The 27833-nt window shown below is 37.7% G+C and overlaps 1 protein-coding gene across 1 annotated transcript in view; it reads left to right on the top strand.

The window, feature by feature from the left end:
- The first annotated feature begins 4628 nt into the window (after positions 1-4628).
- Positions 4629-27833, top strand: part of HIBADH (3-hydroxyisobutyrate dehydrogenase) — a 111477-nt gene continuing 88272 nt past the window's right edge. Inside the window, exons 1-4 of the mRNA XM_004418886.3 lie at positions 4629-4781; positions 15375-15535; positions 23509-23618; positions 26129-26250. Of these exons, the coding sequence (XP_004418943.1) occupies positions 4691-4781; positions 15375-15535; positions 23509-23618; positions 26129-26250 (484 nt within the window). The 5' untranslated portion in view covers positions 4629-4690. The remainder of the gene's footprint in view (positions 4782-15374; positions 15536-23508; positions 23619-26128; positions 26251-27833) is intronic.

Raw genomic sequence — 27833 nt, 5'->3', positions numbered from 1 at the left:
GATAGCGTGGGCCTTGTTGGGAAAGTCTTTTTCCTCTGTTTCCCAGATTTTGATGACATGAATGTCAGATCTTTTATTATAGTCACACGTGTCTCTGAAGCCATGTTCTTTTTTTTTTTCCCATCTATTTTCTCTCTATTGTTTAATTTCCATCGTTCTATCTTCCTGTTCACTGATTCTTTCTTCCATTCTGCTGTTGAGCACATTCACTGTGGGTTTTTTAAAATTTCAGTTACTACATTTTTCAGTTCTAAAATGTCCATTTATTTCTTCTTTATATCTTCTATTTCTTTGCTGAGACTTTTTTTTTTCATTTTTTTAAGTGTGTTCTAATTGCTCTTTGAAACATTTTTTCTAATGGCTGCTTTAAAATTGTTGTCAGATAATTTTCACTTCTCTGTCACCTTGGTATTGACATCTTTTTTGTTTCATTCAGTTTGAGATATTCCTGGTTCTTGGTATGATGAATGATTTTCAATTTGAATCATGGATGTTTTGGTTATTATGACACACTGGATCTTATTTAAACCTTCTATTTTAGCTGGCTTTTCCTGATACTGCTCTGGCAAGGGAATGGAGGGGGCATCATCTTCATTAATGTCTGGTAGGGGTGGAAGTTTAGGTTCCCTATTCTGCCTCTGTTGACACAGATGGGATGGGGGTGTGACTCCTCATTACTGGTCAGCTAGGGTGGTAGGCTTTTATTGATACCTCCCTAGCTGGGAGGGGTAGCCTCATTATCTCTCCCCATGTACGCTCCACTGGAACCATGGTGGGGAGGGGTGGCATCCTTACACTGGGCAGCTGTGAAAGTCCTGACTCTTCTCTAGGCCCTTCCTCTGATTCCACCCCAGCAGGGAGATGGAGGGGTGTCTCATTATTGTCAGGTAAAGGTGGAAGCCCAGGCTCCCCACGTGGTCTCCAACGACACCTTAGGGATGGGGGGACGGCGTGTGTGTGTGTGTGTAGAGGGGTACTTGTTACCATCCAGCAGTGGGGATATAAGTCCTGGCTACTTGGCCTTCTCTGACACCACACTGATGCAGCTGAGCTGTAGGTTTAGATTTAGTTCAAAAATCTATTTCAGGTTTTAATAGATTTTAGATCTAAAATAGATTTTAATAAAATCTATTCCAGCTAAAATCAACTGTTGATTGGGGTGTCTCATTATAGCCTTGAGAGTGTGGAAGTGTAGGCTCTTCACTCGGCCTTTGCTGGCATGGGTGGGGGTGGGGCCACAGTTTTTAATTGTGTGGTGTTTGTCCACAGAGGTGTGGTTATTTTTTAAAGGTTATGTGTCTTGCTAGGCTGCCTCTTTTTGGTCCTTTGGCTGGAGAGAGCAGCCTTTTACTGGGGCATTTTTGTTTGTGGCTCTTGGCAATTTGGAGTTTCTGGTTTTGGCTTCTCCAGTACCCAGTATAGGATACATAAGGCTAAATGAAAACCCAAAAACTTACCTCTGTGTTCCTCCTTGGGTCCTGAGGTCCCTAGCTGGTATGCCTTCTTTTCTCCACCTTTCAGAGTCTTCTTATGTTTATTTTACTTGTAATGTCCAGAGTTATTAGTTGTACTTAGTGGGAGGAATAGAGAAAAATATATCTACTCCATCTTCCTAGAAGCAGAGTGGAGAGCCTACAATGCATTGAAACACAATTTCAAACCAAACTACATGGCAGAGACTTAGAAGCTACTACAATGTCTTTCAAACAAAGATATCAGGAAGGCAATCAAATAAAGAAAGCCAAGCATAGGCAGTAATTGCCTTTGCAAATACAGTAGTCCCCACTTATCTGTGGTTTCAGTTACCTATAGTCAACCGAGGTCCGAAAATACTAAATGGAAATTCCAGAAATAAACAATTCCTAAGTTTTAAATTACGTGCCATTCTGAGAAGCATGAGAAAATCTTGCACTGTCCCGCTCCGTCTCGCCCCGGATGTGAATCATCCCTTTGTCCAGTATATCCTCTCTGTATGTGCTACCCTCCCGTTTCTCACTTAGCAGCCACTTAGGTTATCAGACCGACTGTTGTGGTATTGCAGTGTTTGTGTTCAAGTAATCCTTATTTTTCTTATTAATGTCCCAAAGCACATGAGTAGCGATGCTGGCAATTTGGATGTGCCAAAGAGAAGCCCTAAAGTGCTTCCTTTAAGTGAAAAGGTGAAAGTTCTCAACTTAGTAAGGAAAGAAAAAAATCCGCATGCTGAGGTTGCTAAGATCTACAGTAACTTTTATACTGCATATTGTTACAATTGTTCTATTATTAGTTCTATTATTAGTTATTGTTAATCTCTCACTGTGCCTAATTTATAAATTAAACTTTATCATAGGTATGTATGTATAGGAAAAATAATATATAGTGTTCGGTACCATCTGCAGTTTCAGGCATCCACTGGGAGTCTTGGAAAGTATCCCTAGGGATAAGGGGGACTACTGTACAATAACATCTGCAAGCACCATCAAATAGTAATAATTACTTTAAAAATATAATGCTTATGATAAACTTCTACAAAAATCTCAGAGCCTTAATTTATGAAACAGTATAGGGCTTCTGGAAGGGGCTATTAAACCACATGATGTAGGGATATGGAGAAATTGTGACTTATCCCCTGCTCCTGGTTGAGCAAAAAGAATCAAACTTTCAATGCCACTCACTCCCTTTTCAAAGCCATCACATCAGTTAAAACAAACAAACAAAAAGCAAATTTAAAAGATCTCACCAGCTTTAGCTCTGCGTGCTCTTCTTTCTGAGCCCTTTCCCCATCTCTCCCCTTCCAGTCCGAAGACAACGCTGTTCATAGGAGGCAGCCTTGTAAAGAAATACTCATTTTCAAGAAAAGAGCCCCATAAACAACCTAGAGAAACAAAAAGAGCAGCTCACAATAAAAATGACAAAAACAATCTGATTGGATATAAAATCTCAAGAGGACTGGGATATAAACTTTAGGAGCTGGGGAGATCAATTGATATGTTGTCTTGTGTTGTAAATAGCTCTGCTATGTAGGTTGACACAGTTGAAAGGCAGACCACATTTCAGTGGTTAATTATAGAAACCTGTAGGGCTACATTTATTGGTTGCAGGAGGTCAATTCCAGCTAAAATCTAAATAAACCAGGAAGAGAGGAGCAGGTAGGAAATGCTCCAGAAACCAATAAATAGATTTGGGTGGGGTTCTAGAAGACTGTCCCAATGGCAGAAATGAATTTTTCTTCCCTTTCTTTGTCCCATTCTTCTTTTTGGTTGGCGTGGAATAGAGGGTTGAGTTGGAGAGACAGCCAAAGAATGCAATTGTTTTTCTACTAGTTACAAATGGGAACCTTGAACTCTGTACTAGCTCTTGAAAGCATTGCTAGCATGCCCAGAACCAGGAGACAGCCTGCTTGGACATTACCCAATTCCTTTGCTTTTCTTTTAGGCCCTTCCAACTCCATGAGCGACTTGGCAGAAGAAAAAAAGAAGGTCAAAGTCAAATCTGTTGATTCTGCTACTTAGATTAAAAGGTTGGATGAGCACAACTAGGTAAACGAATAAACAAAATGAATTTTGGGGAAGGGGTGGAGACCCTGGGGTTCCTATTGCCCTAGCCACCCCTCACTCTTTTCTCCTGTACTACCTTTCTGCAAAGGCTGCAAGTCTTGCTTTGGTGTGCCTGTGGCTTCCAACCCTTTGATGGGGTCAGGGGGGATGGGAAGTCCTACAATTATTGCCAAAGCGTTCAGAGATTCAAATATGTACACCAAGCACAGAGAGAAGAATGAATAAATCTCTCTCTCTCTGACACACATACATACATATGTACTACTTTCTGGATTTTCATTTACCTTTAGTTTTTGCTTAAGAAATGGATGCAGAATTTTCAAACATTAGAGAAATATGTACTGGAATACAGTGCAAGTTCCTAGTAATTCTACCACTCAAAGAGAACAACGTTATCAACTTGTTTTCCCACTATATTTCAATTTTACAGAGAAACTGTTGGGTTAAATAAAATCAAATGAATTTAAAACAGTTATTGCATTCATGGTAGTTTTCTGTGATTGTTTCTCAATGAACAGACACTAAAAATACAAAGGCTAACATTAAGAGAACCATGTATCACTGAAATTAAAATGGGTCCCTATACTTGGAAACATTGAGAATTTCTTCTCTTGCCTAAAAATCGCAGCACGTGCTGCGAGTCCAAGTTTTGTCCATGCCTGCAAGCAGGCAACACACGCAGTTACAGCCCTCCGAGAGGGCCGTCCTGGGGGGGGCGGGGGTCAGCCTCTCGGAGGAGGAGGTAGCGAGCGACGGACACCACCTCCCACAAACACTCGGCGTTTTGGTAAACAAGGGGACTCCCGCCCGCTGTCTGTCCACGTGGGAGGAGCTTGGGGGGGGGAGCCAGAGCGCCTGACGTAGAGGTTCGAAAAGGCCTCCTATTGGTGATTCGGGAAGTGCGGAGGACCTGGTAATCCTGATTGGTCCATTCTCCTGTCCGTAAGGGGATTGACGGACCCTGTCTCTCAGGGCCTCGCCTCTCAGCGCGGCGCTCCTCCTCTCGCAGGTGGGCGTCCGCCCCGAGAGGCAGAGCGCGTGCGCGCGCGGCCCCACGCCGCGGTCGTGCCCGCTCGCGCCGCAGCACACAGCCGGAGTCAGTGGGGGAGCCGGGAGCGGCAGAGGTCAGCGCAGGGAGGCGGGGCGGGGGCAGCATGGCATCCTCCTTACGGCTCCGTGGAGCCGCCTCCGGCCTCCGGTACTGGAGCCGCCGGCAGCAGCCGGCAGCGGCCAGCCTTGCACCGGGTAAGGACCTCGCGCCTTCTTACCCCGTCCCTCCTCCTGCTGCCCGCTTGTCGAGCCCTGACGGCCGCAGAGATCTTTTCACGGAGGCGCTGCGGTTAAGTCCGGGCTTAAAACCCAACATTCTGGCTGGTCTCAAGGCCTGGCCTCTTCTGCGACTGCTGCTTGCGCCGCTAGTTCTTCCCTCACTGCCCCCGCGCGGGATTCAGATGGATGGCGTTCAGCGTCCTTTTCGGGACTTAGGAAGGGGTGGGAAGAGCTTGGGGTAAAGGGAGGAGTATTTGGGTCCATGGTGTGCTTCTTTGGAGTTAGGGCTCCGAGGACAGTTTCAGGGCCCAGCCCCAGGGGCGACCCCGCACCCACCCCGGCGACCTCTGGCATTTCAGCGCTGGCTGGCCTTTCAACGCCCCCAGGGTGCACCCTGGGTGGGCGTGCCTTCCGGCAGCAGGGCCTGATTTTTGTTGAACTATCTTAATAGTATAAAATGGTTTTACACAAGTGGTGCCAATACAAACTAGGTGATAAGTCATTCTAGCAAAGTCTTAAGTCACCCTTGACTAGCAAGGCGGCCTCCCGTCCCCCCGCCCGCCTCTGTAAATGTGCTACCTGAGGATGGTACTTCTGTCAAATTATTAACCAGAACGCTTTCAACGTCCTCAAAATTGTGGCCCAAGCTATCCTTTCTCCCTCCACCCATACCATCAAAAGTTATGGAAGCTAACTGTCGTGTTTAGGAGGAGGCAGTTTTTAGATCCACAGAGATGTAATCTTTTTCATCTTTCAGATGAAGAACCAGAGGCCTGTTGGATAAGTGAATTGGGGTATCCAGCAGGGTCTAGAAAGTAGTCCTTGATTCTTCCTCATTCCTGCACTTTCAAACACACCAGGATTCTTGTTTAATTGAAAAATTGATTGCTTTGTGGGGACATGGCCATTGTCTTCCTCTAAAAGTTTGACAGTTGTAACAGTGCACTGTTCAGCAAGGTCATACTTTGCTAGCAAGGATTTTTAAAAAAGCATTGGTGTTAATTTTTTCTGATCTTTGCTTAAAAAAATAGCAGACTGGGAATTGAATTCTTAACAGCTCCCTTTCCTCCTCTTCAGTAAAACCTAAGCAGAAGAGAGCATTTCCTCTCTGGCTCTAGAAGCGCAGCCTCCAAGTGATGCAAAAAAAACAGGTGTCTGATAAGAATCACACTAACAAGATACAAACTCACAGAATATGCCAAACTTGAGTGTAACCACTATTTGAGCTACATGTATTGAGCTACAAAAAATGCCTCGCACTTCGGAGATGCTTAAAAAAAAGTCGATTAGTCACGTTTCCACAGTACTAATGCAGCACCACTTTTCACATGAATGCACAATTCTTTCAGTTTTGATTAGCCAAGGAAGACACATGTGCTGTTTAGTGGTTTTACAAGGCGTACAAATGATATTTTAATGAACCATTGATGTACCTTTAGGGTTATGAAAGTTCTTAGAATTCATAGTAGAAGAGCCTGAAGCGTAAGACTAATAGTTGCTTCTGTAAACTGGAAGGGCCTACCTCACAATGCTGGTTAAACTACTTTGGCATGTAATCTGGTTCTTTGGGTTCCCTGACTCAAAGAAGTACAGATACAGATTTATGATAAATTTTAAATCTTTTTGTGATGATTGTTTAAAACACTTCAGCAATTATTTTCACTCATGGAATTGTTTTATATGTTTCTGTTAATTTTAGTTTACTACAAAAGTGTTAACTCTTTTGACATTGGAATCTTAAAAAGTCTACATGCAAGTTTGGAGTCTAGGGACATTAAGAAAAAAGACCATGTTCAAATAGTTACATTATTTAGTGTTCTGAGTTCTGATGGGATATTTGACTCCATAGTGTGTTTAAGATGTTTAACATCATATGGATGGTAATATAAAAATCCATACAGTTATTTACTATTTTAAAAATAATGAGACCTAAAACTTACTGGTTAATAGCACATCTTAATTTTAAAGTATTTAAAGCATCAAAAAGGAAATAGAAAAATGAGAACCACTAAGCTATACATATATTACTATTTCATCACCATTTAATAAAAGTAAGTTTTGTATTTTACCTTAAAGGTAATTAAATTAGGTTCAGACTTCTTTGTATAGATCAAAAAATCTACAGATGTGGGCCCTGCACAGTCGTCGTGACTCATTAACATGTACATGGAAAAATAATTTGTATCAGATCATCTTAAAGTGACCTCCTGACTAAAGGTGAAATGGGAAAGTTAACCAGCATCGTGTACAGAAATGGGAATAAAATTTTTTTTTATTATTGGCCCTTTTTGTGTGTATGAAATCTACTTTCAAAGCAATGTGTAGCATAAATAAAATATATATTGGCATTTTTTCCCCTTTATGTTAGCTTTTAGGGTTGCACATGAAGCTCTGAAAAGCTGCACATGGCCTTGGGACTAAAAGTTGCCCTTAAACTTGCGAAATTACATAGGGAGAATACAGTAGTTCCCTCTTATCCTGGGGGGATATGTTTCAAGACCCCCAGTGGATGACTGAAACCTCGAATAGTACTGAACCTGATATATCCTCTGTTTTTTCCTATACATATATACCTATGGTAAAGTTTAATTTATAAATCAGGCACAGTAAAAGATTGACAACGATAACTAAGAATAAAATAGAACAATTATAACAATATAATGTAATAAAAGTTGATGTTTGCAACCTCAGCATATGATTTTTTTTCTTTCCATATTAAGTTGAGAACTTTTCGCTTAAAAAAAACAATTTACAGTTTCTCTTTGGCATATCTGAGTTGCTAGCATCACTACTCTTGCGCTTTGGGGCCATTATTAAGTAAAATAAGGGTTACTTGAACATAAGCATTGTGATACCATGACAGTCGATCTGATAACTGAGATGGGCAGATAGTGTATACAGCGTGGATAGCTGGACAAAGGCATAATTCACGTCCCAGGTGGGACGGAGCTGGACAGCTCGAGATTTCATCATGCTACTCGGAACAGTGCGCAGTTTAAAACTTATGAATTATTTCTGGAATTTTCCATTTAATGATTTCAGACTATGTAATCATAATTTTCCAGGTAACTGAAATTGTGGAAAATGAAACCATGGATAAGGGGGTACTATATTTCTAAAATAACTTGACCCAAACAATAAAGGCCTCTATAGAGTAAGTCACCACCACTCTTAGTTCAGTAACTCTTAGTATTTAAGCACATAGAATGCTTATAATATTATGTGATAAAGTAGGACACAAAGTTGTATATACAATATAATCTCACAATAGAATGGAAAAATGCATTCAAAAGACTAGAAGGGCTATGCAGAATGCTAACAGTGATTATTATTATTTTTTTTGGTGAGGAAAATTGGCCCTGAGCTAACATCTGTTGCCCATCTTCCTCTTTTTGCTTGAGGAAGATTGTTGCTGAGCTAACATCTCTGCCAGTCTCCCTCTATTTTGTATGTGGGATACCGCCACAGCATGGCCTGATGACTGGTGCGTAGGTCCATGCCCAGGATCCGAAAGTGCGAACCCTGGGCTGCCGGTGTGGAGTGTGTGTGACCTTAACCACTATGCCATTGGGCCTGACCCCAGTGATTATTTTTGTGTAGTGAGATTAACTTTTTCCCGTATGACTTTATACTTTTTCATGTTTTCCAGTTTTCTACAGTGAAATTCATTGCTTTGATTAGGGGAAAAAACCTTTGGAAATGTAAAATAATTAACCTATTACCAGTTTTTGCACTTTGAAACTTGAGTAGCCTGATTTTTGGTGGCACTTCATGTTACCAAGATATGGACAATTTTGCCCATGTCCCATTGTAGAAAGAGGACATAATCTGTAAATTTACATCTATAAGTTTAGAAACGAACTTTGTGCATATTTGCTAGCTAGTTTCTTTACCAGTTAACCAGTGTCACCTTTGTATTGTATTGACTGATTTTCTGCCAGTTTGATTTTAGCTGTGGTCTAACTCTACTATTTCCACACATTAGTGCATGTGATTTACTTAAAGGAAGATGTATTATTTAAGTTTGAAAGTTTCTAGGGTAATGATTCCATTGTACTTATTTGAATTTCTGCCCCTTTTGGAGCATATTCTTCTATATAATCCAGGCATTCCTTCTGATGCTTCACCTTAACTAAAAGCTGTGTTTCTCAGATACGGGGCATCCCCCAGAGTAGTCTCTATCTCTTCTTTTGGCACTCTGGCTCTTCAAACCTGTTAGGCAAAAAGGGGCATTTGGCACATGACTTGTACCCCAGTGCTGCTTCCTGACCATTGATAGTAAAAGTAGCAAATACAGTCATGCACTGCATAACAGATGTTTCAGTCAATGACAGACCACGTATATGATGGTGGTCCGGTAAGATTGGTATCATATAGCCTAGCTGTGTAGTAGGTGATACTATCTTGTGAAAGTACATTCTGTGATGTTCACACAACAAAGAAATTGCCTAATGACACATTTCTTAGAAGGTATCCCTGTTAAGCAAGGTGTGACTATAGTTGTTGACTTAGCGTGCTTTACATGTATTATCTCAAGTAGTCTTTACAATAACCTTCTGAACTAGTTGATGTTGTTAATAAAACTTAATGTCTAGAGAAGTTAAGTAACTTGTTAGTTCAAGGGCATACATCTAAGAAGTGATCTAGCCTGGTTAGGAATCTAGGTCTTCTAAACTCAGAGAAGTTCTTAAATATTATCACCATCAGTAAATAACCTCTTTTGATATCAGATCATCTAATTATACTACCCTTTCTCTAACTTTGCCACACACAAAGGTAAAATGAAAGGAACAACTGAGCCCATCATTACAGACTTCATTTTCATTGATTTTTGTATTGGCCCATCCAGAATCTGGGCCTCATTATTTTTGACCTCAACTTCAACAGCTATCAGCACTCTACTGCAGCTCTTCTAAGATCTCATCACGAGGAATATAGTGCCAATATTTCAAAAGCCAAACTAGTCTTCTGGTGAATATAACTCCCCTCTGACTCTTGTTCTACTAACCAATATATATAATATAATATGTAATTAAATTTTTAGATAATTTGGAACTTGACCCTGGGTCTGGGAGGAAAGGATATCGGAGAGTCAACCACAATGTTTAATGGTTGCTGCAAACAAATTACCTTTGCTGGATCCGCTTAATCACCATCTTTACTCTGTAATTGCTTCAGAACTGAGTTTTATCCCCATATGCCCATTTGATGAAACCTCTCTCTAGTTAGTCATTCATTCATAACAACATTATTAAACACTCACTGTGTATAATTCATTTCATTTTATTGTAAAAGTAGTTACAAAAGTTATTTGCACATGGTAAAAACTCAAAAGGTTATAAAATAAAAAGTAATAGTCTTTTCTCTTAACTGACCCATCAGTCCAACTCTCTAGACGTATCAGTCCAACTCTCTAGACGTAACTGTTTCTTATGTATCCTTACAGAAATTCAGAAAAATTTAATGCATATATATTCTTTTTTCTCTTCATACAGTGTGTGTTATTATATATAATGCTCTGCATCTTGCTTTTTTTTCACTTAATTTATCCTGGAGAATTTTTCCTTATTCTTCTAGATAGATATATCACATTCTTTTGAACATCTGCGTAATATTTCATTGTATTGATTTTCTATGAATTATCAAGTGTCCTGTTAGTGTATATTTAGTTATTATGAATTATTAAGTGACTTGTTAATGTGTATTTAGTTATTTACAATTTTTATGCTGTTACAAACATTACTATAATAAACCATACTTTTGTGTTGTTCTGAGTTTGTGTGCAGTAGGGGTTGGCAAACTATGGCCCATAGCTGGGCATCTGTTTTTGTAAATAAAATTGTCTTGGAACACAAGCACAACCATTTGTTTGTATATTGTCTATGGCTGCTTTAAAACTAGAGTGGATGAGTTGAATAGTTGTGACAGAGGCCTCGTGGCCCACAAAGCTGAAAATGTTTACTACCTGACCTTTTAAGAAAAAGTGTGCTGACCCCTCACGTGTAGTATAAGTTCCTAGAAATGGAATTACTGGGTCAAAGAGTATGCACATTTTAAATTTAAATTTTATGATAAAATTCAAATGTAGATCATTTTTTTCAAATTGCCATCCAAAGGATTGACCTAATGGATAATTCTACAGTATATGAGAGTATGTGTTTTCATCAGTTCTTCCTTGCCACTAGTGAGTTTTATCAGAGAAACAAATTTGTCTATCTGATAGGTGAAAAATGGTATTACATTGCTTTGTTTTGCATTACTTTAATTATTAGAGAAGTTGAGTATTTTGTCACAATTTTTTTTTCATTTACGTATTTTCTGTTAACTGTCATTTTGTAATTTTTGCCTACTTTTAAAAAATTGGATTTTTATTCCAGATTTTAAAGTTATTTGCATATAACGTAAAGTAGCCCTATTTCTATTGTGTGTTGCAAGTGTTTTTCCTAGTTATTTCTCTTTTTCATGTTTGTGGTATTTTTTCCATATAAATATGCTACGTTTCCCCTCCCCTTGTTTTATTATGAAAAATTTCAAACATAAAGTATTGAAAGAATAATACAGTGAACATCTGTGTACTCTTTGCTTAGAATCAACAATTGTTAACATTTTGCCATATTTGCTTTATTTCTTTCCAAATATATTCATATCCCCCCTGTATCATTTGAAAGTCAAATTCAGGCATCATGACACTTCAACCCTAAAAAATTCAGTATGAGTCGACTAAGAGTAAAGACCACCATTACCTAAGACAATTAGCAATTCCATGGTATCATCTAATATACAGTTAATATTTAAGATTCCATAATTTTCTTAAGGACGTCTTTTATAGCTTCTTTTTGATTCCCCAAATCAGGATCCATTTAAACTTCACATGTTGCCTTTGGTTGATATATCACTCTAGTATCTTTTAATTAAGAACTATCTTCTCTTATTTGTTCCATAAACGTTGACTTTTTAAAAACAGCTTTATTGCAATATAGTTGACTTATAATAAACTGCATATATTTAAAGTGTACAATTTGATGAGTTTTGACATTTGTATGTACCTGTGAAATAATCACCACAATCAAGATAGTGAACATATCTGTCATCCCCAAGTTTCCTCATACCCCTTAACATACACAAATATTTATAATTGTATATTTTCACTGGGTATAGATTCCTAGCTTGACAGGTTTTTGTTTTAGTACTTTTAAGATGATGTGCTACTGTCTTCTCACTTGCTTTGTTTCTGACATGAAATCTGCCTCCATCTTTATCTTTGTTCCTCTGTACATAATGTCTTTTTTCCTCTGGCTGCATTTTGGTTATGGTGTGTCTTGGTACAGTTTTCTTCATGTTTCTTGTGTTGGGGTTCATTGAACTTCTTGGATGTGTTTGGTTTATTGTTTTCATCAAATTTGGAAATTTTTGTTCATTAGTTCGTCTCATATTTTTTCTGTCCTCACTTCTCTCTCCTCTCATTTGAGGACTCCAATTACATGTGTATGTGGCTGGTTGAAGCTGACTTAGAGCTCACTAGTGTTCTTTTTATTTTTTAAATTATTTTTTCTGTCTGTGTTTTGTTTTGGATAGTTTCTATTGCTATGTCTTCAAAGTCACTAATCTTCTGCATTATCTAGTCTGCTTTTATTCCACTGTAATTTTCATCTTATACTTCATCTTAAGAAATTCTATTTGGGTCTTTTTTTTTTTTTTTTTTGTGAGGAAGATTAGCCCTGAGCTAACCTCTGTCAATCTTCTTCTTTTTGCTGAGGAAGGTTAGCTGTGAGCTAACATCTGTGCCCATCCTCCTCAATTTCTTTGTATATGGGATGCCACCGCAGCATAGCTAGACAAGTGGTGCGTAGGTCTGCGCCCAGGATCCGAACCCACAAACCCCAGGCCGCTGAAGCGGAGTACGTGAACTTAACCACTACGCCACTGGGCCGGCCTCAGGGTCTTTTTTTTATATCTTCTGTATCTCTACTTTTGGAACACATGGACTACAGTTATAATAACTTGTCTCCTAATTTTAACATCTGTGTCAGTTCAGGATTGGTTTCTTCTTTTTGACTTCTAAATGTTGACATTTCCTTGGGCTTGTTCTTCAACCTCTTTTACTCTCATTTGGTGATTTTTATCAACTCCCACAGTTTCGATTCTCACCTCGTAACAGATAGTTACCAAATATCTCTTTTTTCTCTTCTTATCCTTGAGATGATTGTAATTGGTTATAATATTTCTAACAGTCTGTGGGACATCTTTAAGCTCATTGCCAGCTCAATTAACCTATTTAAAACTGAGCCATCTCTCCTTTTTGATTTCTCCACTTACGTTATTGATATCACTATTTTCTTGCTGTCATCTTTGACTTTTTCTTTATTTTAGCCCATAAACCAATCTACTGCTACGTCCTTTTACTTCTGTCTTGGAAATATTTTTCATCTGTCTTTTCTGTGGCCACTACCCTTTTTTAACTCGGACGTTATTATAGACTGAATGTTTGTGTCTCCCCCAAATTCCTGTGTTGAAATCCTAATCCCCAATGTGATGGTATTAGGAGGTGGGGCCTTTGGGAAGTAATTAGGTTATGAGGATGGAGCCCTCTCCAGTGGGATTAGTGTCCTTATAAAAAGAGACAGGAGAGCTTGTCCTCTCTGCTCTCTGCTATGTGAGGGTACAACAAGAAGATGACCATCTACAAGCCAGGAAGTGGGCTCTCACCAGACAATGGATCTGTTGCCACCTTGATCTTAGACTTCCCAGCCTCCAGAACTGTGAGGAATAAATGTTTGTTGTTTAAGCCACCCAGTCTATGGTATATTTGTTATAGCAGCTTGAAGAGACTAAGACAGGCCTAGAGTATTATTGCCACTTTTATATTGGTCTTCTTGCCTCCAGGCTCTTCTTCCAGTTTATCCATTGTACTCTGCTGCCTCATTTCTATTCCTAAAGTATAGGTCTTACCATGTCATTTTTCTTGCCCAGACCTTTCAGTAACTACCTGTCTTAGTCGAGTTAAAAGGAATTAATATGCTTTTAACCCAATAAAAGAAATCAAGTTAAAAGGAATTAAGTATGCTTCTAACCCAAGAAGACCTCTAGTTCTTAAGCATTAGGGCTTCAAATAATTAGCTTTTAGGAAATCTCATTACATTTAGATTAAGTTCAAAGAAGCACAGGGATCCATGAGTTGAAAGCATCTGAAGCTTAAAAGGGTGACTGTGATTAGTTGATGCACTACACAGTTGTAAAACTGGAGTCCTTGAAAGGAAAAGGAAGAATAAAGCTGAGAAATGATAGGGGAAAGAGCAGGTGGAGTTGTTTCTCTTTCTTCTCTTGCTAGACTCTGAACTTTTCGAGGGCAAGACAGTATCTTGCTTGTGTCTTTCTCTGAGCTCTGTCATAGTACTTCATGCAGTAAATGTTTTTTTTTTTGTTTTTTTTTTTTTGGTGAGGAAGATTAGCCCTGAGCTAACATTTATTGCCAATTCTCCTCTTTTTGCTGAGGAAGATTGGCCCTGGACTAACATCTGTGCCCATCTTCCTCTACTTTATATGTGGGACGCCTGCCACAGGATGGCTTGATAAGGGCTGCGTCAGTCTGTGCCTGGGATCCGAACCTGCGAACCCCAGGCTGCCAAAGCAGAGCGGGCAAACTTAACCACTACACCACTGGGCAGGCCCCAGTAACTGTTTCTTGAGTAGAGTTCTAAATCTAGAGACGGAGAAATAGTGTCTGATGTTATTTTCATGGTAATGCAAAGCCTCTCTGCTCTCTCTGGTGAAAAGCAGTGCTTTGAATTGTGTGCCCCAGTGTAATTTCAAAAAACCTTTTGTGAAAAAGAAGAAAATCAAATAAAACAAAACCTGCGTACAGATTTTAAAGAACAATTTTTTTTTTCTGCATATGTAAATGCCTCTTCTTTGAAAGTGCAGAAGTTGTTAGCTTAAGGTCCTGAGACTGTTATTCTTGCCATTTAAAGCCATGGAAGCGTCCCCCTCCTCTCTCCTAGGACCCTATTTATAAACTGGTGACTTTTGGTTGAAATACATTCTCCTGGGTTTAACATTTTATTAAGATTGTTTTTTATACCATTGGAGGGGATGATTTCTATAAATGTGGAGGAGGGAAGGTAAAAAGCTTTTCCATTCTTGGATTTTGTCCAAGATACAAGTTTTATTGAATACTTCCAGTTTTTTATACACATTATTAAAGGAGATAATAGATAAGAGGAATCTATAATACTTCACATAATAGGTAAAGTACATAATAGGTATTTTATAAACGATAACATTATTAAGTTTGTTGTTAAAAATGGTAAAGGGATGTTAAAGAGGTAGAAAACAGAAGAGAGATTGCTTAAAATTTTATGATTGTTTCCTGGAGAACTAAATAATTGGAAGTTAGCCTGCCTGCACATCGTTGATATCTTTAAATATGATTAGATCATCAGTTTAAAACTACCCTTTAAAAAGTTTTTTTAATAGAAAACATGTAAATAACAAGTGACTTACTAATATTGAATGAATATTTACAATAAAAAATGTTATCTCGTCTTATTGAAAGTAATGTCTTGAAATCAGTGTGTTCTAGGTCAATGGCTTCTAAGACTCCAGTTGGATTCATTGGAGTAGGCAACATGGGGAATCCAATGGCAAAAAATCTCATGAAACATGGCTATCCACTTGTTATTTATGATGTGTTCCCTGATGCGTGTAAAGAGTTTCAAGAGGCGGGTGAACAGGTAAGTCGTTTTCTTAAGATTTTTTTAGATTTTGATGTTTAAAATGAATATACATTCAAATAAGTGACAACAACTTAGAAAGAAGTATACCCAGTGGAGTTGTAAACCTAATTCATTCTTAATTTTATTTCTATATATATATATAAAATTATATATGTTTATATTATATATAATATGTAAAACATATATATATATACAGGAGACCATGTGTTAGTAACTGAATTTAGAGTTTTGGTTTTTTGAGATATGAAGGAAATTTCTTCTTGTACAAGTTGTAGAGTGGTAACTGAGGGCTGAATATAATCCTAGAACTGGAGACTACTAAAAAAATTCCTGAGAACTATAGAACAAGGTGAGAGAAAGAATAAAATTAAACAGTCAACTTCTGGATAATAGACTTGAAATAAATACTGAGAGATACAATGCATATGTAAAGAGCAGGTTTAGGCAACTTAGAAAGGCCATTTGCAGAACTGGGTATCCTCCAATTCCTTCCCTTCTGTGGTTTGTGTACCATATGGGGAGGGCAGCAGTGTTGTATGAGGATGTGAGTATCTTTTTGGAACTTTTCAGGGTAGGGTTCTGGCTGCTTATGCTGACAGAGTCTATGAATACTGACACTGTACCACCAGTTGAGCAGGCTTACAGATGACCTTAAGTAGCTTAGGGGCTTAGTAGCCTTGTTGGAGAGATTTGATCAGTTCTTTGTTTTAGTAAAAAATCTGAGAAAGATGGCCTTTATCATCTTCAGGGATGGTAGACAGTTGAAGTTGATATTCAGTCTAGGATGAATTAATTGTTATTTTGAGGAGATGGATATTACTTTTGGGGATAACACATCTATTTGATGTTGGTACTTTACAGTGGTTTATATATTTGTTTGTAAGAGTAAAAATGGTATTTGGTCTCCAAACAGACAAAATATCTTCAATTAATTACATAATTTAATCAAAGTAATAACGAATTACTTTGGCATTTTGGAGAATAACGTTCCAGAAATTATTCATTGTGTGTGTGTGTGTGTGTGTGTGTATGAAAAATCACATGCATTTCTCTTCCTTTTCCTACCTCTCCTAGTAAGAGAGAGGTAGGAATTGAAAGGAGACTGATTTACCCTGGTCTGGCAAAGCAGAAGCTTAGGGCTTTTCGAATTGTTACCAATGGCATTACTCTTCCCTCTATGCCTGTAGACTTTACAGCTCGTCTATGGAAAACTGAAATGATCATCACCCCTTTGTAAGTCTCTTTTCTGCTTCTTCCCAGATTTCCAGAGCTTTCTGATTCTCTGCCTGAATTGCCTCATACTCTGAAGTTACCTTTTTACCTCCATTTCCCAACAAAATTCTAATTTTTCAGTGTTGGTGATTTTAGGTAGATGTGAAGGAAGGCTACTTTTTTTAAAGACAGACTCAAAGACTTATCCTTGAGTGAAGGAGATATTTATTTTTTTCAAAGGAGAGAAAAGAAGCTGATATTTAGTGAGTACCTACTATGTGTCAGGTCTTTTACTAAATATTTTGTATATATTATCTAATTTTATCTTTGTAACAGAAGTATTATCAGGAAACCGATGCTTGGAGAAGTTCAGTAACATCCCCAAGGTTACACAGTGAGTGAGTGGCAAGAGCCAGGATTTGAACAGAGGTCTGTCTTTGACTTGGAAGCTTTTGCTCTTTCAATTATATGATGCACGTTCACTAATTAATGAAATTAATGTGTGAGACATCTTAGAGAATGTGTGCAGCGTCTGCCTTGATGATTCTGAAATGTAGCTACCTGTTATCTGTTTATAAACTAGACTACTAGAAAATAAAGTGCCTGGATTCCTTTGGGATCCGTAATGTCAAGCCACTGATCACATACCACCCCCTCTTTCTCTCTTTAAGGTGTTGTTCTGCACCCACGGAGTTTGTTAGAATTAAATAATATAATTATCTATAATAATGGATTGTATAGTGAGTGGGTATACAGTGGGTTGATATCCTACAAAATTCTTTGAAGAAAACATAGTGGTAAATCTTTATTGGATTGGCAATCTTGGATTTGGCAAAGGATTCTTATATACGACACTAAGAGCATGAGCAACAGAATTAAAAATAGGACTTCATTAAAATTAAAAACTTTTGCATTCCAAAGAACATTGCGAAGAAAGTAAAAAGACAACTCACAGAATGGGATAAAATATTTGCAAATCATATATCTGATAAGGGACTTGTATCTAGAATATATAAAGAAGTCATACAACTCAAAAATAAAAAGACAAGTAACTTAATTAAATGGGCAAAAGATCTGAATAGACATTTCTCCAAAGAAGAAATACAAATGGCTAATAAACACATGAAAAGGTGCCAACTTCATTAGTCATCAGAGAAATGCAATCAAAACCACAATGAGATTACAACACCCACTAGGATGGCTATAATCAAAAGGTCAGATAACAAGTGTGGAGAGGGCCGGCCCCGTGGCTTAGCAGTTAAGTGCGCGCACTCTGCTGCTGGCGGCCTGGGTTCGGATCCCGGGCACGCACTGACGCACCGCTTCTCTGGCTATACTGAGGCCGTGTCCCACATACAGCAAATAGAAGGATGTGCAGCTATGACATACAACTATCTACTGGGGCTTTGGGGGAAAAAATAAAGAAAAAAAAAAAAAAAAAAAAAAAAAGTGTGGAGAAATTGAACCCTCACACACTGCTGATGAGAATGTAAAATGGTCCAGCCACTTTGGAGAAGAGTCTGGCAGTTCCTTAGACAATTAAACTTAGAATTACAATATGACCCAGTAATTCCACTCCTAGGTATATGCGCAAGAGAAATGAAAACACTTGCCCGCATAGAAACTTGTATATAAATAGCAGCATTATTCAAAAGATAGAAACAACCCAAATGTCCATCAGTGGATGAATGGATAAACAAAATGTGTACCCATGCAATGAAATATTATTCAGTCATAAAAAGGAATGAAGTATTAATACATGCCACAACATGGATGAACCTTGTAAACTTAAGTGAAAGAAGCCAGTCACAAAAGACCACATACCATACAATTCCCTTCATATGAAAGTCCAGAATAGAGCAATCTGTAGAGACAGAAAGTAGATTAGTGGTTGCTCAGTGCTGGGTGCGTGTGTGGGCAGGGGTAGGATAGGGGGAGACAGGCAGGCACAGAGGAGTGATGGCTAATGGATATAGGATTTCTTGAAGTGATGAAAAGGTTCTAAACTTGTGGTGATGGTTGCACATATCTGTGAAAAACCATCAAATTATATACTTTGGGCAAATTGTATGGTATGTGAATTATATCTCAGTAAAGCTACTTAAAAAGTTATGTCCAAGTCCTAACCCCCACTACCTGTGAATGTGACCTTATTTGGAAAAAAGTTCTATGCAGATGTAATTAAGTTAAAGATCTTGCGATGAGATCATCCTGGATCTGCGGTGGGCCCTAAAGGCAATGATGAGTGTCCTTACAAGAGACAAAAATGGAGAACACACAGAGAGACACAAAGGAGAAGGCCATATGAAGTCGGAGACAGACTTTAGCGTTATGCTGTGGCAAGCCACAGAACCCCAGGAGCCACCAGAGGCTAGGAGAGGCAAATAAGGATCCTCCTGTGGAGAGAGCGTGGCACTGCTTACACCTTGATTTCAGACTTCTGGCCTCCAGAGCTGTGAGAGAATAAATTTCTGTTGGTTTAAGCCATCATGCTTATGGTAATTTGTTGTGGCAGCCGCAGAAACAAGTACAGCAAGTATTGAGAATCTACAAAATGCATGGGTTTGAAATCCTCCTTTACCGCTTAGTATCTGCAATCTTGGGCAAGTTATTTAAGGTCTCTATATCTCTGTTTCCTCATGTGTGAAATTAGGATAACATTTCTCAGAGAGTTGTTATGAGGATTAAATGAAGATTAAAATAGTGTTTGGCATATTGTTAAGTACTGTATGTGTTAGCTCTAAGTTAGTTCCTGTAAGTCTTAGTTTCACCTCTGCTGTACAGAGCTGTTATTCCTTTTCTAATGCTTTCCATTCAAGTGACAATGTCAGAATCTCTTGCTTCTTTGTGAAGAAAAGCTACTTTTTATTGCTCTGATCACTATGGGTTAAGGCCACGTAGAATCTGTTAACAAAACGGGATAGGACCTTTATTGATTTACTAATTTAACAGATGTTTCTTCATTACTTTCTATGTGCCAGGCACTGGGAATATAGCCCACAACAAAATAGTCACAGTTCCTGCCTTTGGGGGCCAATAAGAGGTGTTAGATTATCAAATCACACAATATGTGATGCCAGATTGTGGTAAGTCGAAAGAAAAAGTAGAGTCTCATTAGTTTTTAGTAAAATATGCATTACATTGGGAGAGAGGGCAGTTAGGGAAGTTCTCTCTGAAGACTAGACATTTAGGCAGAAAGCACAAGAATAGGTAGGTTTTATCCAGGTGAAGAATGGGGACAGAGGAACAGTTTTCTTTAAAAGTGGAAGCCTCAGTCTCCAGGCTTCTAGAGATTTCTGATAGACTGAGTACCTACCGTATGTCTAGTAGTCCACTTAGTGCTATGGAGAATAAAACAGATCGTTAGATATCGCAAGGTTTTAGATGTGTCTCAGGTGGCAAGGCTAATTAATATTACAAGAAAGTTTCTATTAAAATTGTATTTTGACTAACAAAGTGCAGAAGTAGGTTTTTTTTTTGTTTTTTTTTTGCTGAGGAAGATTTGCCCTGAGCTGACATCTGTTGCCATTCTTGCTCTATTTTGTATGTGGGTTGCCACCACAACATGGCCGACGAGTGGTGTAGGTCTGTGCCTGGGATCTGAACCTGCAAACCTGGGCCGCTGAAGTGGAGCATGCCAAACTAAACCATTAGGCCACGGGGCCGGCCCCTGAAGTAGTTTTTGAGGAGGAAAAAATAATAAGTAATTAACAAGAGCCATTTCATTCCTGACAGAAAACTACATAAATATTGTGTATAATCTTTGCTTACCAGCACACAGAAATGATGTAGTCTGAAATGAAAGTCATGAAGACCATCTCTCAGATTCCTGAATAGAAATTAGAAGGTTCTAGGACACAGACTCAATTATTAGATTTTCCTTTTTTCCCTCTTCCTTGAGATATGTAAGTGGTTGTGAGGAAGGAAAGAAGATGGGTTCTGGGTAGCTGCCCTTCCCAGATTAGTAAAGAGTGAAGACTTGGCTTTGCTTCCTGTCTGCAATTCCCACCCCTGTCCCCAACACACAGTGGGAAAAGTTCTGTAGGTGGTTCACACTGAAACCTGAGAGGTTAAGTGATTTGTACAAAATCACACATGACTTAGTGGCTCAGCTACAACTAAACTTGCGTCTCTGGCTTCCAAAATTAGTGTTTTTTTTCACTGATACATGCTGTCTTTGCTTATCCATTCAATTAGCAAATGTAATTGAAGGGACTCTAATTAGTTTGGCTCCTAAAGGCTTTTGTGGTTAGTGTCAGACTGGCAATCAGATGTTTTTTTTTCCCCAGCTTTTAAGTTGTGGCCAAATTTTGTCAGTCAATTATTTTAGAGTCTTGAAGTCGTCACATGGAAGGCAAGATGATTTGAATAGTTGGACATACATGTCTGTCTATCTGTCTAATAAACATGCTGTCTGTAGGACAAATTAGTGACTGTTATTAGAATGTACCAAATGTATGTAGTCATTAGATATGGAGCAGTTGTGGCCAGTACAGTGGTGACATTTCAGCTATCACTATCATTGTGTGTTTTTTCCAGATCTGTGAGCTTTGACACTGCTTTCCTCTATAATTGAGGGGTTAGCAGTACTCTGGCAACCCAAGCATCCCAAGAAGCAGATGCTAGGAATGCAGGGGGCTGATTGGCCGCCCCATGCACTTGGCAGTTGCATGAATTGGCATTGCCAGTTCAAGGGCCTGAGAAGCTTGGAGGTGTAAAGTGTCCTGAGACCTGTGAATTAATTGTTGGTGTCCCTGAGGGCAACTCTCAAGGAGTTATCTAGACGGAACTGAATTTCCTTCAATGGAAGAGACTTTCTCAATTCCTAAGAGAAAGTCTGAAATTGACTCTTAGACCTCAGGGCTTACTGTAGTCCCTGAAAGATCTAGAGAGATGGAGCTGCGATAGAAGGAAAGGCCGCTGAAAGGTATGCCACTGTTTTGCATTGTGTTTATTACTTCATTTAAGTAGAAATGAACAGATGGGGCTTTCTATGTAACCCATATTCTTGATACAGTCCAGGAGTGGAGAATTATGACTCTTCCTTCAACTTTTCGTTTTCTTATCTCCTCATCTTAAATGAGCTGTGTTATTCTTGAGTAAACTTAAACTGTTTGCCAGGAAATAGTTGCCTCTTTTTGAATCTCAGTATTTATTTGGGTTTAGGAAAGGTTTTCATTTAACTTCAGTGTTTCTTTGTAATTTGACAGAAAATTTTTTTTTTTCAGAATTATTTGTGGCAAATCCCCATATATCAAAATATACGTGTTGAATGTGCCACATTGTAGACTCTGAAATGCTGTATTGCCTTTAGAATGAAACATTAAAAGACAGAGAATATCTTTTTTTTGTTTTAGGACATTAAAAGACAGAGAATATCTTTTTTTTGTTTTAGGATCTGAGATGTTTTATATTATCATTTAATGTTAATACACAAACTGCGAGGATACTTGCCTGAAATTTTAAAGTATGACTTATGAAATTACTTTATATTAAAACTACATTCATCTAGAATTTGATATAGAAGCCAATAGTCTTTTATAGAAAATTGAAATGTAATGATTTCTAGCTTGTAATATTTAGTTTACACGCTGTGTTTGGCTTCCCATTCTTTCACTTTCAACAACTGCCCATCAAAGACAAAAAGAAAATGTTATGTAAACTTCCACCACATGAAAGGCATTCCCATTCCCAAGATGCTTACGTGTCACTTCACATTTCCTAGTAGAAAATATGTCAGTTTCTAATACATATGTAAATTATTCTATGGAGAAATCCTCAATTAACCTCCTGATAGTCCTTTGTCTTTTTTTTAAAGAGAGAAAAGGATTTAGAGGAGCTTTTGTGACAATTGTGGTGATGGATTCTTTTTGTCAAAGGAGAGTTGGAGCCAAAGAGTGAGCTCCTGGTCTCCTCTCAGCTGTTTGGTTGCTGACTGGCTGGCCAGGTATATCAAGGTGTATACTATATGAGAGACAGCAGGGGGCTGGGGAACTGTGAGTGAGGGTGCGTATGCCCGTGTATGCACCTACATACTCAGAGAATAGACAGAGCAGCTTTCCTTTACAGTATGTTTGTGGTCGTCGTTAAAGCAGAAATGAGGGTTGAAATGAGAGTGCAGCTTGATGCCTATTCGTATGTCTTTCTTGTATATACAGTTTCCACATGAGTCCTGGTACCCCACACTCTCAGCCTTCGTGGTGGTACTCACAGTGCAGTAAGTGCTCATGTCCTTGTCCTGACCTTTTCTTTTCTCAAACAGGCTTAATTTTGTTTTTTCCCTTGAAAACAGAGACTGCAGGATGATGGTGATTGGGGCTTGAGAATCTACTAGGGGATTTTGCTGCCCATGAAATCACTAGTGAATCCTGTACTTTGGCTACCAGCTCTGTTGTACTAGAATGTTTTTCTTAGTCAAAGTATCTACCAAAAAGTATGCTTTAAGAATCCAAGTTGGAGGAATCCATGAGAAGTGTGTCTGTTCCCAGGACTGTTGGGTTTTGCCCTTTCCCCCTCAACTCACTTCACACTTTTTAAAATAAACAGTTGATTTGATTCCATAGAAACTGCATCTGTATGTGTGTAAGGAATGGACTCTGTATTTCAGGCAATAAGCTATTTTTTGTCATTTGGAAACAAGGATTAGTTTTTATTCACTGTCACTGTTATCGGCATGCATAAAAAGTGGATCCTACTTGTGCTCTAGAAACTGCTTACATTTTAATTTAAATAATGTGCCTTTGCAATTTTTTTTAAAGGTAGTGTCTTCCCCAGCAGATGTAGCCGAAAAAGCTGACAGAATTATTACAGTGTTGCCCACCAGTATCAATGCAATAGAAGCTTATTCTGGAGCAAATGGAATTCTAAAGTATGTATTTCTCAACTGTGGATATTTTCTTGTTATGATAGTTCATGCACTTCACTTTTGTTAGAACTGTTAGGAAATTACAATGATGTTTGTTAAACTTTTCTATACTGTTTTCTTATTTCTTAAAAGTCAATGGTGTGGTTTCTCTCTCATTGTAAAGGGTTTATTTTTTCACTGAAGTCAAGTATGTGACTTTTGGGAATAAATTTTTTTGCTACTGTTTCTTTCCTATAACTCTTGCATTAAACTTATGCTTTCATTGGTAACATGTTTAAAAGACTTTTAAAGTTTGCATTTTAAACTGTACAGATGTTACAAGCATAATTTTCTTATGGTTTATAGAAATTCAGGGAAAGGTTTCTATGAAAAATAAAACCAAACATTGGAAAGAACACCATTATTTAACATTTTATTATACAATAAAAAGTTATTGTATGTCCTCTGGGTTAGTACATCTGTCGTAAGAACTTTGAGAAGTTGGAATTAAAGGTTAGCAGTAGCTCTTTAAATAAAATATGATTTAGGTCAGAGTTTCCTAGCCAGTGCCTAGCTTCCCTGGCTTTGAGAACCTTTTGGTTAATTGCTGCCTATTGCCAAACCCTTGTGGTTATGTTGGGATGACAGCGGTTGAATTCCCAATTTAGTTTTCTGGTCTTACTGGTTCATGTTCCTAACTTGTTTTGTTTTTGAATTTCAGCAAAGAGCTAGAACAAACTGGTGGGCCCTGTAGAAACATGAAGGGCTAAAAGAAAGGGTTTAATTTCTTGAAGCTGTAGTACATGAGATTTGAGGTTTTGGGAAATTGAATTGCTTTTGAAAACTAACAAACTTGGAAGCAAAAGACACTTGGATATTAGGCAGAAAACTGATAAGATAAATGTTTAGATTTCAGGGAAGGTTGAGAGACACTCATTTTGGATGGAGCCCTCAGGCCCACAGTGTGTGTGGTCCTGAGACGACCTAGCTGTCTCGTTACCTGGTCTGTTCCAATTATGGCCCTGCTCTGCCGCTCAAGGAAAAGCTACTAAAAACTTGTGTGGAGACAAAATACTACATTTATTAATATCCTGTACTAAGGTATATGGTGGCCAGCTACCAGAGCACTTTTGTCTAGGGAGTGCTTTGAAAGAGTTTGGCTTTATGTTGAACTGTAATTTGCGTCTCATGGGTGGTTATTTATTTTCTTCTGGGTCAGTATCATTTCCCCACACCCAGTGCATGTGTCATTTTTGAGAGATTTCCCATTTGCTTAAAGATTTAAGATCTTAAAACTGTTAATATCACAGAAGACTGGTAAACTTAATTCTCATTTTTTAGGTTGCATAAAGTAAAACTCTGCATACTGAGGTGATCTGTAATGGCGTATGTTATTTCTTTTCTGGGGAATATATACCCAATCATTGAATTTGGACCAGATCAATTCATATATCTAAAAGTATTGTTTACAGCATTTTGTGTGCTATTTTTTTCTATAGGAAGATTTTTCTTTTCTTGTTTGTAGTTCTTAGAAATGATTTTCTGTTTTCCCCTTCAATATTTATATTTATTCATTTCTAATTTTCCAATCATAATTAGGATTAAATGTCCTCTAGATTAGTTTATCTGTAGTAAGAACTTGGGGAAGTTTGAATTAAAGGTTAGTCATAGCCCTTTAAATAAATTATAATGTAGGTCAGAGTTTCCTAGCCAGTGAAGATAGGTGTAGATTATAGATAATAAGGAAACTATGTAGGGATATACTCTGTACTTACAGTACAAATAAAAATGTTTTACTATAAGAATGCCCTTTAAATATTGACGTAAAATATGATATATGAAAAGACTGTTTCTGCCCTTTACCAATGGATATATATAAATTTGCCATAAAGAACAAAAAGACTTGGTCTAGGAGATTTCCAGGTCCATTCCTATATTTTCCTTTCTGTCTGTTTGATGTTTTATTTTGTAACTTTAAAAAGTTACAGTTATTAAAGAATATGCCATCCTGAAGCAAATGACTAAATTTCAATTGCTTATGTTTATTCTACCTAGTGGAAATGACATGGATATGTGAAATTTGCAACATGGCTTGTTAAAGACAAATAAATTACTTTTTAAAGAGACCTAGCTACTTTACAAACAAAAATTGAAATCCTACCAAATGGCCCTTTTAAAGTTAATAGGTGTTTTAAATTGCTTACATCTTAGCTTACTTATATTATTATGGTTAGTGTGCATTTCACCTGGAACCAGAATTTATATCCCATAGTTTATTAGATTATTTTGGTTTGTTTGAAAGAGTTTGGGTGTACTGTGAACTATAATTGATCTGAAAATGAATTTGAGATTTTGAAGCAGTTCTAATAATGTTTTTAATACTAAACCAAAGACCTCCTTGATATCTGGCAGCTTTTAGCAGATTCTGCTTCTATAGGCAGTTGCGTGAAATGTTTATTCAGAGTTGTAAACTGTATTTTTAAAACTATAAAACTATAGTTTTTTTAAAACTATATTTTTATATATTTACTTAGAAAAGTGAAGAAAGGCTCACTATTAATAGATTCCAGTACTATTGATCCTGCGATTTCGAAAGAATTGGCCAAAGAAGTTGAGAAAATGGGAGCAGTTTTCATGGATGCCCCTGTTTCTGGTGGTAAGTGTAGCTAAGACATATGCACATCTATTTCTGTTTGTCAAAAGTAGCAATTATGGTTTTGTGGTACCCAAGATATATCCAGTTATTTTTAGACCTATTACAGGATTCTCAGTTCCCTCATTAAAAATAAAAACGGGCTGGCCCGGTGGCATAGTGGTTGGGTTTGTGTGCTTCGCTTTGACGGCCCGGGGTTCACAGATTCGCATCCTGGGCACGGACCTACACACTGCCCATCAAGCCATGCTGTGGTGGCATCCCACGTACAAGATAGAGGATTGGCACAGACGTTAGCTCAGGGAAAAAGAGGAAGATTGGCAACAGATCTTAGCTTAGGGCCAGTCTTCCTCACCAAAAAAATAAATTAATTAAACTAAAATAAAAACAAAACAAAACTTACGTTATTTAGTACTCTCAAAATACAGTGCTTGTTCTAAATTCAAATAAAAAGATGTCACAACTTTAAAAAGTTGTGAATTTTTGGTCCAAATTGCTGTGGGTAGGGATAGATCAATTCCTAGAAAATTTAACTTTTCAGAACAGATTCAAGAAGTAATTAGCTTTGAATAATCTTGTAACTATTAAAGAAATTAAAGAAGTGGTAAAAAAGAAAAAATCATTTCACAAGGGAAACATTAGGCCCAGATGATTTTACAGATGAGTGTTACCAAAATTTCAAGGAGCAGATCATGTCAATTTTATACGAACTTTTCCAGACAGTAGAAAAAGAGGAAATACTTCCCAACTCATTCTATAGGACCTGTATAACTCTGATATTTAAACCAGACAGGAACATTATGAGAGAGAAAAATTATAGGTCTATATCAGTCATGAATATAGAAGTAAAAACTTTAAAAATGTATATTAGCAAACTAAGTCCAACCATGTATAAAAGAGATCAGACACAAAACCAGGTTTGGTTTATCTTATATATGCACAGATGGCTTAATATTAAAAAATCTATAAATATATTTCATCACATTAACATACTTAAAAATCATATGATCATCTCAGAGGACAAGGAGACCCACTAATAAAATTTTAACAGCTTATTACTATATCAAATATTAATAGTGGGTATCTGGATATTTTGGAATGGCAGGATTATGGGTATCATGATGTGTCATAATTTCCACGTTTTCCAAAATTACTGTAATCAAATACCATACACACACACACGGGTACGTAATTACAGCAATATAGCGGTAGGCAGTGGAATAGCAATTTTATTCCAATTACATTAAGCTTGATTGTAGGCTTTGGAATTAAAAGAAAACAAAATATGATAATTTAAATCAGATTCTATTTTTTCATAAAGAACATAATGGTCTTGTTGTAAGGGTATCTTATATCTCAAACATATTTTTAGTATAGGTGGAGGTATAAATAACTGTTAGCCCCTCTAATTGTTATATTGAATTGGTTAAGTAGGATTTAGGTGTAAAGATTTACAGTGTGGTATAGGCACTTTGGTCATAAGATACTAATAAGCAGTTTTAAGCTTGGTGTTGGTGTGTTTTTTTATAAAATAGAATTAATAAACTGAACAGTTCTTCTTTGAGTGGTTCTGTTATTGAATTTGA

The sequence above is a fragment of the Ceratotherium simum genome, chromosome 1, assembly GCF_057802395.1.
Source record: "Ceratotherium simum simum isolate JZ-2026a chromosome 1, ASM5780239v1, whole genome shotgun sequence".
NCBI classification, from domain to species: domain Eukaryota; kingdom Metazoa; phylum Chordata; class Mammalia; order Perissodactyla; family Rhinocerotidae; genus Ceratotherium; species Ceratotherium simum.
Note: the sequence above shows the minus strand (reverse complement) of the source record. Positions and strands in the feature narration are given on the sequence as shown.